A 14,110-nucleotide genomic window follows, 5' to 3' on the forward strand; every position below is an offset into this window, starting at 1 on the left:
GCCCAGCCTGCCAATAGCAGAGACCAACTTTGAGCCCTTTATAGGACAGAGAAACCAGCGTTATGTGAGCTCATAAATGTATGCTCTGAATTACAAGGAAGGACGAAAGGGTAGTGTGTGGAAGTGTGAATGGAAAAGCACAATTTCATCAGATAATGGGAAAATTCCATTTCTTCACTGTTACTGCTGCTGTTTTGCTGGGTTCTCCTTATGAAAATGATCAGTAGGAAAAGAAGGAAACTACTATGATTTAGCAATTTTATCTGTGTACTTTATCTCATTTAGTTCTCACAACAACCTTGTGAGGTGAGTTGGGTTGTAGCTCCATTATGGAAATGAAAACACAGGAGCAGAGAGATTAAATCTTACTTCCAAAGACTCATAGATGATTAGATGTGATGTCAAGTTTCGAACCCATATCTCTCTATATGTCTTTTACCATACTGCTTTTTTGATGTGGACCGTTTTTAAAGTCTTTATTGAATTTGTTACAATACTGCTTCTGTTTTAGGTTTTGTTTTTTTGGCCCCGAGGCATGTGGGATCTTAGCTCCTCGACCAGGGATCAAACCCGCACTCCCCGCATTGGAAGGCGAAGTCCTAACTACTGGACTGCCAGGGAAGTCCCCGTATTGCTTTTTAGGAGACTGTCTGGAGTGCTAAGGTGGGTCTCAGTGGGCATCTGCTGGCTACCATGGCAGTCATTCTGTTACCCTTGCACCTTTGCCAGAGCCACTATGGGACAAAAACTGAATTTGAATCTCCTGCATCCTCCTTCTGCTCCAGCCCATGGAGTGGGGGTGAGCAGAGCTCTGCCTGGAGAGAGAGAGAAAATAGGAGGTGGCTGCAAGGTCCTGTTAAGGCTCCTGAAGTATCCCAGGTCAGGAGGCATCTCAGGGCTCTTTTCCTTGGCTGCATCTCCAAAATCTCCACAGGGCATGGAGGGGAATCTGAGCTCTATGGAGCCTAAGACCTGGGCTGGGCAACTTGGGAGGAAGTGGAGAGAATGGGGGAGGAGGCTACTTTTTGGGGATGAGGCTAATTTTCAGATCTGGCCTTGGAACCTCTTAATTTAGGCAAATAGCCCTGACTGATACATACCTAGCTTTGGTGACAAGTAATGATCATTTTCTGGTTATCCTTTTATATTATATTTCACAGAAATGAGCTAATTCTTACGTGGTGCCCACATAACTCTTCTTGTGCTTCTTCCTCTTGGAGGCCTCATTCTACAGATGCTTTTGATACTGTTCTGAGAAAACTTGTGTGATCCCTCCCATCCCCTCCCATGCTCCTAACCTTAGGCTGGAGATGCCCCTAATCTCGTCTGTGGTTCCAGAATACCCTGTACTTGGCCTTGTTATAGCACTTTCACATGTTTGCAGGTTTGGGAGTATCTATTTTGCAGTGTTGTTGTGAGATAATACATGTAAAGTACTCGGGCTTGGCCTAGAGTGGCTGTTTTTGTTATTACTGTGGTTGCTCGTCTGCTTGTCAATCATCCCTATTGAAAGCTCTGAGGGAAGGGGCTGTGTCGCTGTTCCCTAGCACAGTGCCTAGGACATTGGTAGATACTCAATAAACTTCCCAGGAAAGAAAAATGAGTTGAATAAAATGGGTTAAAGAGTCGCAAATACAGGGGATGAGTATGCTTTTCTTAATCGTTTAAATATATGTAAATAATAAGCGTATAATTTCTGATAGTTTCAGTGAGAAAAATTTTTTATTTAAAATAGGCTAGATGCTTTTACTAGATTAAATAAAATACTCTACAAATGAGAATCTTAAATCCAGTATACCAAACCCAGTAATACCAGTCAGGGATTGTCCACCAATCCCCATTTAATAACATTTAAATGAAGTAACTTATAATTCTAAGAATATGTGCCTTTGCTTAGAGAAAAATTTCCAAAGCAGTGTCACATTTCCTGGATATAACAGTGTCATGCTAGTAAGAGAAATTCTATAATGTCAAGACAGCTAAGAAATGGTGATTTTCAAAGGCAGAGACCCTTAGGCTTGCTCTGATGTTATTAATAGTATTTCTAAATCACAGAGACAGGCGACACATTTTATTTCAATAAGAGAATGAAAGCAAGAAGGGGACCTACACTATTTCTAGCCACTTATATTTATTAATATGTGCTTAACACTTTTAATGCCTTTGCTGCAGAGGGTAATAAGTGTTTTCGCAAAAAGATAGACTATTGGGACAAAGCTGGGGAACTTGTGCATACAGAAAGTAGCCGATATCTCAAGACTCTCAGGGCTCTTGGAAATGCCGTGAATCATGCTTAATCTGGGGCTGCTGGGCCTTGTTTCCTGCCATCGATGTGTGCTGACTGTCAGGGGTCACTGTGGAATCCACGGTGGTTTCTTCCCGGAGACCCAGAGTTGTGGTCTCATCAGCACCGTAGGTCTCATAAACATCAGCTAATCCAGGGGTCATCAGTGGGTCTGCGGCTGCTGGGGTGACCCTGAGGGGTCCCCTGCTCTGCCCTGCAGGGCCTCTTGCTAGGTTGGGGATATTGCCTTTAGGATTAGCAAGAAGCCCTCCGAGGGCACCAGGTGGTAGCTCTGAAAGGAGAGCTGGGTTTTCCGGATCGGCTGGGTTGGCCTGCGGCACAGGGAGGGGGTTGTGCACCTCCTTCTCCCTTCTCTGGGCCTTTGGTTCCAGCGACTGGGGAGTCAAATTCCAGAGTAAAGTCCGCGCCCATGGCTGGATTGGGGGGCATCCCTCCAAGGCCGGGCCTCGTGCCTCCAGATCCCGGGAACATGGCTCCATAGGCCATGGGGCCTCCTCTTCCTCCCTGGAAAAACCATTGATCACATATTATTAACTATACGGTATACGATGCCATTATACCAGTCAGATTCACTGAGAAACCATAAAAAACTGATAGGGAACAGCGAATTGGCTGACAGCTTTGTGTAAGCACATTTCTCACTAAATTGGCTTCTGTACTTTTCTGGGTGGGCACGCTCACTTCTTTGAAAGGGAGATGAAGACCCTTTGAATGCCTGCGGAAGGGTATGAGGGAAAGAAGCAGGGAAGTAGGGCAGAACCAAGTCTACAGGCAAAAGGTAGTTTGAATTTCATTTTAAGAAAACAATAAGCAGTTGAAAAGGGCAATACCATCATAAGACAAACAAAATCTGATGCATTCCTGAGTTTGTTGAGCAGAGTTTTGGAGGACATTGTCAGTATCATTTCTCAGTATCCCTCAAAATGAATGAAGCCCCATGTAATATTTTTTTCTTTTGCTTTAAAATTTTTTTCCTTCCTTCCTTCTCTCCTTCCTTCCTTCTTCCCTCCCTCCCTCCCTCTGGAGAAACAGAAATATTTTCTTCCTGTGGACAGTTAAAATTCTAGAACTGACCATGTGTCCTTTTTTCCTTTGTTGCGAAAAATTTCAGGACCAAATCTTGGGCTTCTTACAGCAAGTGTGCAGGGCTTTGTAACTTGCATATCTGTATTCTCATTTCCTCATTTTAAATTCTATCTTCAATTTTTTGGTTATGTTTATTGTGTTTTTCATAAGCTACAGGAAAATCTTTTAAGAATGAGGCAAAATATAAATTAATTAAAATTCTAAAATAATAATTAACACACTTGAATTTTCAACCCGTTTCGCTGGTGTTATGTAGAGTCAGTACTTTTTCCTCTTATCTTCTCCTGGCTCTCCACTTGTAGATTTTCCCATCATCTCCTCCAGGGATGGCACTGTGAACCCCTGGGCTGCTACCCTTATCACATGATTTTCACATTTTCTGCCCCTGTATCTATTTTTTTCCACTGACTAGACTGTGAACTCTCTGAGATCAGGAATCTTATCTTATTTATCTTGCTTCCATAGGATCTTTTTATGTGTCTCACTCACAGAAGGCACTCAATAATGTTGAGATTCAAGTTTTCTTTCAGTGATGGCATGTTTATATGTATTTATTAACTCAATAGGATCTGTAGTTGATAATGATTTGTTAATTCAGTACGGTTTTACTTTGTTTTGCTTTGTGCTCTAACAGATGTAACGTAGAAATTTCTGAGGGAAAAAAGTCCAATTGTGTGAGTCTATTGATCTCAAATTTTAAAGTTGTAATATGCATAGATAATGATAAGAGAATAAGAATACACTTGACTTACATTGTTAATGTACTTTGAATTTTACAATAATCAAAATTTAAACTTGGTTAATTTTTTTTCTTTTTGATCTCTCAATTTTGAGGTCTAAATGATTTGCAGTTTTGTTGAATTTGTTGTTTTGAGGGGTTAAGTGGTCTGAGAAGTAACGGGAACTTCATGAACCATGTGTATCTTTTTTGGTTTAAAACGTTTGCTGTTCAATAATGGTGGCTTTTCAAGAGAGGTTTCTCCTGTTTTCATATTCAAGAAATGGGGCAAAATCCTATGTGCAAGAATGGTCATCACTCAGAAATGACTATATGGGAAACGTGATGAAATCTTTGCATGCTGCTTCAGAATCAAGCTTTTGGTTTTGGAGTGGAACAACTTGAGTCCCATGCTGTATATTCAGCTACATTCAGGGCCAACACCTCTTGCAGCCAGTCATCTGTGACTGTTCTCCCTTGGCCACTATTTTAAGAAGACTTTGAAGACATTACTCACAGCCATTTCTTCTGAGCTCATGATGCCAAGTCTGGCAGGAGCGTTCTGTTCAAAAAGAAACACAACATCATATTATGAGCCAGCTGACTCCTATTATCTTTGTAACTACTCAAGACAAAGTTAAAAGTCATTTAGTCTTTCCTTAAACCTTAATATTAATGCTGTGTCCAGAGGCAGGGTAAAGTGGAGAGATGAGTTATTATTAAATAAATGTAGCCAATTTGGATAATTAAGATAGAAAATTTACCTTTTCTTTAATGCCACTGTGTGTGTGTGTGTGTGTGTGTGTTTGTATGCCTGGCCAGAATTATCCAAATAGGAAGTGTGCCTCCTTGCCATTTCAGTTGCTGACTTAGGCATTCAGAGAATATGGAATCTATTGTTTGAGGCCTGGATTTTATAATATTATCTCTTAAGATAACATTTAATTAAAATGATACTTTTTATAGGATAAAGACTTACCAATTGATTTGCTCTGTAGGACATGTAAAATATTCCTGGATAAAGCTAAATATAAATACAATAATCATCACAAAATGCATTTCCCAAGAGAAAAACTTTTAAGTAAATCACAGAGAAGTGGTATTAAAAAAACTTACTGGAGGTGGTTTATTTTGTGGCATTGGTCCCTGAGATATCAAACGGGCTATTGGAAACATCTTTAAGTGGTAGAAAGAGAATAAGCAATTCATATTTGCTATAACACAGGCAAACCTCCCATTATGGCCATTTCTAGGAGTTATATGAAACATATTTTCAGATGGATTACTATGATAAACAACTATTTAATACTTAAGCAAACAAAGGAACCCGTTATATTTCATATTTATGGATAAATGGGGCAATTAAAATATTTTACTCTCCTTTCTTTTTTTTTTTTTTTTACTCTCCTTTCTTGAAGTATAGAGATGTATTTCCCAAGAAAGTGTCTTACTGAGATTTGTACTTACCGATGGATCTTGTGGATCAGCAAAATCCATTCCTGGCAACTGCATTACAGATAAATATTAAAATTACTGAACAATTAGAATAGACGAAGTGAACTGAAAACGTTCTTATCTTATTTACGATTATGATAAAACAATCTAGAATGAATTTCCTTGTTTTTACTTTCATTTTGTCTCCGAGGGTACAACCAAAGAGATTACAGTTGCCCTTTACTGACATGACTCAAGTGCACAGAGGGGAGATGGGGCATGTCTGTCATGAGTTTGCTTTGTTTTGCAGAATAGAAAGTAATGAATTTTGGAATCAGAGCATGCCAGATTGGTTTGAATGCTGGCTGTGCCACTTAATTTTTGTGTAATACTGGGAAAATTTTATAACCTCTTAAAATCTGTCTTTTTAAAAAAGGATGATAATATCTATCTTTATAGGATTGGAGTCAGGATGATATGTGGGGATGTTAAATGCCTGCAGCATACTAGTTACATGATACCTTCCTTTTCTGTCCATTGCTCTTTTCTCGATATTATTACATGATACTTTTGCTTGATTGTCTTCTCGATTACCAGATAGAGAAATAATAATGCAAAAATACTATTTGCAATGCTGAGGGATCAATCACTCTTCTCAGTCCTTCCAACATTGAAAAAAGAGCCTGATGATAAGAAGCCTGGACTTCTCTGGGCTGTCCTATTTCCCCTGAAAGCTTTCATCTTTTGTAACTAAGAAACCAATTTTACAGGAACAGGATCTTTTAGAATCCATGCCCCATCTCAGATGGCAAAGGGCAGGAATGGATATTTATATTCTACTCCCAGATATGTCAATTGCTTGAAAACATATTTGTATTTTTGTGCATTATGCCCAAAGCTCTGATTATTTAAATGTGCTCTGCAAATCGGTTTTCTTTCACTAAGTTAATGGACGATCCAGATCTGACTTCAGAGAAAGGAATTACCTCGGTCTTCGGTGGCTTTTCTGATGGTGCCACCTGTTGTTGAATCATTGGCCCCTCTGATTGCTGCAAGGGCGGATGCCCCGGGTAAATCGGAGGCTGGGGTATTCCCTTCTGGACTGTGTTCTGGACGGAGGTTACAACGCTGGGCTGGAGGAAAGGTTTCTGTCCTGGCTGTGGAGGCTGCAGGGATGGCTGCGATGGGAGAGGTGGGGGATGCACAGGCAAAGAATATTCATACTGCAGAGAAATTTGAAAGGAGCGTCAGGAAGCGATGGCTCACTGAACTGTGGTGTCTGACAAAGCAAAAGGGCTTGGGGAACTTTCTACTTGGAAGAGAGTCTAGGAGACTTGTCCTGAAGATGTGTTCCATAGGAAGCACTGATTCACTTAAAGTCAATGTTTTTGGGGGCAGTCTGGCAGGTGTTTACCTCCCCTACTTCCTTTGGGGCTACCACTGCGCGTGAAGATGGAAAGCTATATGAACTTCTGGGTAGACTGAGCCGTTTCGTCCTCTGGGTTCCCACAGCTGCCTCACTGTATCTCTATTTTAACACTTTCTCACTGGATTACAATTACTCGTGATAAAGCTTTGTCCCTTGGTCAGCTGACAGAGAATAATATGTCTTATTTATCTTTATAGCCCCAGGACTTAACATAGGTCCTAATAAGTGACTGGCACAGGTTAGAGAATATATTTTTTGAGTTAATGAAAGGAGAAAGGGTAATTAAATAAAATACCAATCAAATTCTTATATCATGAGTTCATTTTGGAAACAATCAAGTGGAGAAAGAATCACCATTGACATAATTTACTGTCCCACTAAATGTGGCTTGGTGAGTAATGCTGCTTGTTATGGAAAACCATCTGGAATCAAAAGTTCCTGTTAAAACAACCATGTTTTGTTGCTCCTCTTTGAAATTACCTGTTGTGAACAGCTCCCTATTATTTTTAAATTGTTTGCAAGCTCCTCAAAGTGGCTTAGAAGTCTCATACCTAGAGGGGTGGGATAGGGAGGATGGGAGGGAGACGCAAGAGGGAGGAGATATGGGGATATATGTATATGTATAGCTGATTCACTTTGTTATAAAGCAGAAACTAACACACCATTGTAAAGCAATTATACTCCAATAAAGATGTTAAAACAAAACAAAACAAAAAACAAACAAAAAAGAAGTCTCACAACAATCTGGCTGTGCTTCATCTCTTCAACCATTGCCCATCTCTAAACTCCTGGGCTTTCATTACTTGTACCTCATTCATTACTTATACCTCACAACTTAGCACCTTGTAATATGTTGTCTTGTCTTATCCCCTAATCAGATGTGAAATTTTGTAAGCTTTGGAGTCATTCTTAAACGCCTTTACTTTCATTTCCAATCTACCGTTTGGTTTATGTATTTGTTAGGCATCTAATAAATAATGATTAACTGATGTAGTATTAATTGCTTAGGGTTTATGATGTTTTAACTAGGAATGTTTGGCATCATTTTAAATGTGTCTTTTAGTAATTATTTAAGGAATCTTGACTAAAATCAGAATTTTCCAGGATATAGCCTGCTTTCATTTTCAGGCTAGTTTATTTATTGTTATTGTTCATATCTTTAACGTAGGTCTCTATATTTTAGAAGCCATATCTTCCTACTTAAAGTAAATATACAAATGGGTTGAAAATTTGGACCATTTTATTTTAAATTTTCCTAAGTACTAAAAACAGTTATAGGTTTTGATTTATTGTTATTTGGAAAATTTTTTATTCATTACTGTTACCTGTCTGTGGTTACTATATGACAACTTAGAGAAGGCAAGCAGGGGAATATTTTAAAGCTTGAAGTTTCAGACACATTGATGCAATTAACTTACCTGTTGAGTTTCATGTTTCCTTGGTCTCCTCCATGGGAAAGAGGAATGTGGTGGGAGGAGACCATGCATCCACAAAGAATTAAATGACTTCCCAAAGCCAAATCTTGAATACTAAAGACATGGAGAAAAAAAGTATGCTTATATTTCAGTGTTTTCTTAAACTTGGTTTACATTTTCTAAAAAATCCACAAAAAATGTAGAAATAGCAAAAATAAGAGTGTTATTGGTTAATTTAATGTGGCTAGGTTAAGTCTTCCAATAGACTTGCTTTTTATTCTGAGCCAGTCTGACATATTCCCATAAACTGCTTTGAGATTTTGCTTTTTTAAGCATTCATATTTTGGGCTGTATAATAAAATTAATAATACAAAAAAGCATTTTTTTCTTACTAAAGAAAATTCAACATTATTTTTATTTTCTCCTACCGTCCCATCTTAGGTCCTTATTTTGTTTTAGGTTATCTCAATTACTCATTTGCTTTTTCAGTATTTAGGATATTGTTTATTCACAGACAAATTTTATGAATTACAGTGCTGCTGCTAATATCACTACCACCAACACCATGAATATTTGCAATAAGAATTATTGAAAATTAGGTTACCTGAGAAAGCATGTTTAATCCCTGCAAACTTCCCAACTATCTCATTGTCTATCAAGAAAAAAAAAAGTGGGTTAGTGTTTGTCACATATGTTCTTTTTGTGTATGACACAATTGATTTTCAACATATGGTAGTATTAGTACAAAGTTTGGGGTGGGTCAATTTGAATAACATAAGAGACACAAATCATCACTAAAAAGTGGAAATGTTAAATGTGGTTCTGCCATTGTTGTTATCATTGCTATTAAAATAGTGAGCTTGCTTTTCATCATTAATTAAAAGAGAAAAAATATCATTTAAGTGGAGGTCATATTGAAACATGGGAAAATAGCTCCTTGAATTGAAATATAAATATAATCACGAGGACATTGTCTCATTGACTCTTTTTTCCCCCATTTAACTTACTTTGCCTTTTACAAATCCAGCCCGAAGAGGAATTTGAAAAAACAGGCAAACAAACCAAACAAATTAAAACAAAAAACCCTACCTCCTTCCCAAATAAAAGTTCTCAAAATAATAAATATAAAAAACACTGGGGAAAATGGTAAGTATCTAGATAGATGGTCAAGAATGCTGCCAATTCAAGCAAAAGTCAATTTCATTTTTCCTGGGAAGAGGTTTAGAGTGCTTTGAGTTGAGTTTAAGCTAGAAAGTAAGAAAAAAAGAAACTCAGTGAAATTAGCTTCATTGTGAAATAAGCTTCTAGCACAAAGTATCGATTGCCCTCAGACTGTCATGATATAAATAAATTTTGCAAGGCCTTGTAAAAAATTTGTAATCTCATAAATATTTTTCTATTCATAACTGTTTATATTTTTTACTGATATCTGAAACATTTCTATTTTGCTGGGGTTTTCTAGACAGAGTATATGTTAGGTATAAGAACTGCAATAAGACAAACAGGCTATGCAGGAGGCACTATAGTACAGTGTTAATGCTATTTACAGTCCTCATAAACAATTACATTTTATAAGATAAACTTTCCTCATGGGAACTTTATCATATGCTATACGGAGAAGGAACTAAGTATAAGCCATTTGTGATTTCAGAATAATGTGTTCAATTAATGTATATATAATATGTATTAGGTATTAAATATTAGTATTGCTTTGATCACACACAGATGATGTTCTAAAGACCAAAACAACTGAAAATTTAAAATTGCAGTAAAATTATAAGATGAGACTCTAATAAATGTCATAAACTTCTCTAGAACTGCGCAGGAGGACAGCCACTGACTTCTGGCCAGGAAAACTGAGAAACAGCCCATGTATTTCTCTCTTATCAAGAACATACCAATGTAAAGATTATATGTAAATACTCTGACAATACATACCTCAAGGCTCAAACTAGCCATGCCTGGTGTCCCAGGTTGCTGAGGAAACACCTAAATGGAAATAAGAATAATTTTGAATTTTCTTTGATGAAAAACTTCCTTACACACTGAATATAGAAAGCCACACCTATATATAAGGGCCAGCTAATATTGGTTTATTACCCAAATGACTTGAGCTTTTGGGTAGAATGAAGAAGAACTTAAATTGTTTGGAGTATTAACATAATATTAAAATTTTTTTTTTGGCTGCACCGCACGGCTTGTGGGATCCTAGTTCCCTGACCACGGACTGAAGCCAGGCCCTTGGCAGTGAACGCATGGAATCCTAACCACTGGACCGCCAGGGAATTCCTAATATTTAATAATTTTGCTCCCACATGAATCATCTCCCCTTTATCTACATCTTAATGCTATTTTGCTTTAAAAGCAAAATTTGACTTAGTTTGAAAGTTACATTGAAAACAGATGAGAAGTAAAAGAAAATAGAAAACTAATAACTCAGCTTAAATATTATCACATAGAAAAGCAAAGGGAACAAACACGAACTCAGTTTTCTTGTGTGTTTGACAAATCTACTTACCTGGTTTGTGGAACGTGGTGTGGGATCACGGCATTCGGCAAAACCATGTGTAAAACCTAACTTGCCTCCCATTCAAAGGGCTTCAACAAATCCTCCATCATCTTTAGTGAAAGATTATTATTGAAAAAAATTTTTTTCTTCTTTTTTTGTTTTTATTTTTATTGTGAAAGATTATTTTATGTATAAACCTGTTGATTTGTGTTTATATTTTTGGGATCATATCAAAGGCATTTTTTCTGAAATAAAAGGTATTCTAGTACCAAGTACTATTATACTTACTGTGTTCATTTAAAAGTTGTTAAAAAAAATATAGCTATATTTACAGCTAGGTTTTTAAACTATAAGATATTTTCCTTTCTAAGCCAATCCTTATTAATATGCATGAATACAAGTGGGGAAAAAAAACCAGAGAATGGAAGAGAAGAGTAACAATTAGAGTAAATTGGATTTTGAGGGGTTTTGGTTCTTTGGATATTCTTACATCTCGGGTCAAGGGGTTTTAATGCCTTACTTCCTTCATTTAAACCACAGGTATTTTTGGAATCTCCGTGAAATGTATTGGGATTATTTTTCCTTTGTGAGGAAGTTCAGGAATATTTTTCTGAGCATATGTTGTTTGTCTCCATGTCCTACATTTTTATACAGGTAAAATCCCACCTTCTGGGTCATGGTGCAATTTTCTTCAAATAATTCAGTTTTGCAAGTGGATAGAAGGGAAGGAGTTATAAATGTGTAGCAAATACTCCAAGTAGAGAAAGAGGTTACCTTTGTAGACAAAAAGAGTGATATGTATATGTGTGTGGTGAGAAAATTGTTCGGAATTTGAGGGGATGTGAGAGTAGAGCCTTCTTTCCTCCTATTAGCCAGTACAAAAATAAGGTAACTGGGATAGATTCAACTACAGGACAAAGTATACTTTGCTTCTATTTGATCCAAGTCATGAATTAATGAGCAATATTTACATGAATGTAGATAGACAGAGGATATCTTTCCCAGGAGGAAGTAAAAGGAGGAGAACATCTGATTTGGCAGTTGGCAATCTTAAGCCATTCTCCTCTTGCTCAGAGGGGACATGACTGACACAGGTGTGGACCATTGTAAGTTCCAAGAGTGTTAAGGTGTTAGACTGATGGTGGATGGCTGAGGTGACCCCAATGTCAGTATCATACAAAGGTAAGCTAAGGTGGCAGCTTTAATTTTTCTTTCATTTAAAATTCATGTTCAGTAATGTAAAAGAAACTCTTTTTATCTGTAGAATGGAGGTTTTCATCCTAGTAGTCAGTTTTCATCCCCCTTTTTCGAAATGTTTTAACTTTAAGAAGCTCAAATGGCTACTCCTTTGTCTCAAGGAACTTAAATATTTAAAGTTCATTTAAGGCCACCTATGAGCTCCTCAAGACAAGAGACCACGTCACATTTAATTTCACATCTCCAGTGCCAGCACATTGCTGGATACACTGCAGGTTCTCGGTCAATATTTGTCAAATGCATGAAACAGCTGAATAATGTCTTCGTGTAAACAGAATCACATGATATTGGCTGGAGTAGTTCAGTGCTCAAAGGATTGTATTCATATGAAATCATCTCAATATATGATAGAATGTACCAGGTACAGGACTGTAACATACAAGTAGCCCATTGCATAGCGTGTTTTAATTTAAGAAACTTCAGCGCTTAGTCACACAGTATCTCCCTATAAGGCAAATTTGTTGGTTAATTACTAGCTTCAAATGGAATTACTTAGCTCAGTTTTGTAACCATAGTAATTTGGCTAATGCTGTTCTTTTAAAAATGAAGACAAAAACATACTTTTTTGGAGAAATTTCCTCTTTCCATTTTGATTTCATAATGGTAGCAGGTAATTGATAATAAATTTGTGCTGTGACATTGTTGGAGACCACATACATCTTTTTGAGTGAATGGAATAAGATGTAGAAGTTGTCTTTGGAATATTTAAAATATCTTTTTGAATAAGAAAATTTTATATTTGGCTTACTGCTTTTGGATTATAAGGGCTGACATCTGGGCACCTGACTTTTGACTCAGTAGGAAGATACCACTGGATTAATCCCAATGAGTCCAATTATGGACACTCAGCCATTTCCTTCAGTGTTGTTTGGTGTCTGGCAATGTCTCTACTAGGGTACCCTCTAGAAGACTGACTTACCGGCACTGCAGAACTCATTTTCAGGAGGCACAGGATCAGTATAATGTCCTTCATTTTGAAAAGTGGGATCTGAAACATAGTTGGATTGGAGAATCAAATCGGATGAATTTTTATTTCAGAATGGCTAAAAGACAATATTTCCATGAGCTCTTTGCTCTTCCAAAACGACTAGGTTCAAAACAAAACAAAACAAACAAAACCAAAACAGATAAATGTTGCCAAACAACTGATTTTTATTTATTAGTTTTTGGAATGAATTGACAAGCAATTAAAAAATTTCTAAGTACTTTTTTTTTTTTACAGAGCTACCACCTAGATGAACATGTGGGAACACTTCCATGAATATTTAATTTCATTTCATAAAATAAATTATGAATTAAAAAATCCCTTCCACTATGTGAAATGTTGGTCTATTAAGTATGATTCACAGGATTTTTTACTTTGTTTCCCTCCAGAATAAATTTTGAAATGCATTTTAAATGTAATACAACCAACAGTCATTTCATAACAAACCTTTATGTGCAGATATAAAGGGTATACCATTCTATGTTTAGGTTAGCCAGGAAACCATGCCAATAATTATCTTTAAAAATAAAAATTAGGGACTTCCCTGGTGGCGCAGTGGTTAAGAATCCACCTGCCAGTGCAGGGGACATGGGTTTGAGTCCTGGTCCGGGAAGATCCCACATGCCGCGGAGCAACTAAACCTGCGAGCCACAACTGCTGAGCCCGCGTGCCACAACTACTGAAGCCTGCGCGGCTAGAGCCTGTGCTCTGCAACAGGAGAAGCCACAGCAATGAGAAGCCCGCACCCCGCAACAAAGAGTAGCCCCCGCTCGCTGCAACTAGAGAAAAGCCAACACTCAGCAACGAAGACCCAATGCAGCCAAATAAATAAATAAATTTATTTAAAAAAAATTAACGAAATACTTTAATTTCCTTTAGTATTAGTGGAAAATATGTCTCAAAATTGAGTTTTCCTCTTTCTAAAATGAATTATCTCTTCAGTTTTTTCTATAAGTCCAGAAGGCACTTTAC

General features: G+C 37.3%; 1 protein-coding gene across 1 annotated transcript; it reads right to left on the reverse strand.

Annotated features, from left to right (window-relative positions):
* Positions 1-447: 447 nt before the first annotated feature.
* AMBN (ameloblastin) lies at positions 448-13,859 on the reverse strand. The gene is given in 10 exon segments (XM_082391616.1): positions 448-2,628; positions 2,630-2,809; positions 4,627-4,671; positions 5,577-5,615; positions 6,467-6,766; positions 8,391-8,501; positions 8,992-9,027; positions 9,031-9,039; positions 10,326-10,376; positions 13,073-13,859. Coding segments are annotated over 10 exon segments (1,215 nt in total). The 5' UTR covers positions 13,151-13,859; the 3' UTR covers positions 448-2,262.
* Between the last annotated feature and the right edge of the window lie 251 nt (positions 13,860-14,110).

Source organism: Balaenoptera borealis, assembly GCF_965194805.1.
Source record: "Balaenoptera borealis genome assembly, chromosome: 4".
Taxonomy (NCBI): Eukaryota; Metazoa; Chordata; class Mammalia; order Artiodactyla; family Balaenopteridae; genus Balaenoptera; species Balaenoptera borealis.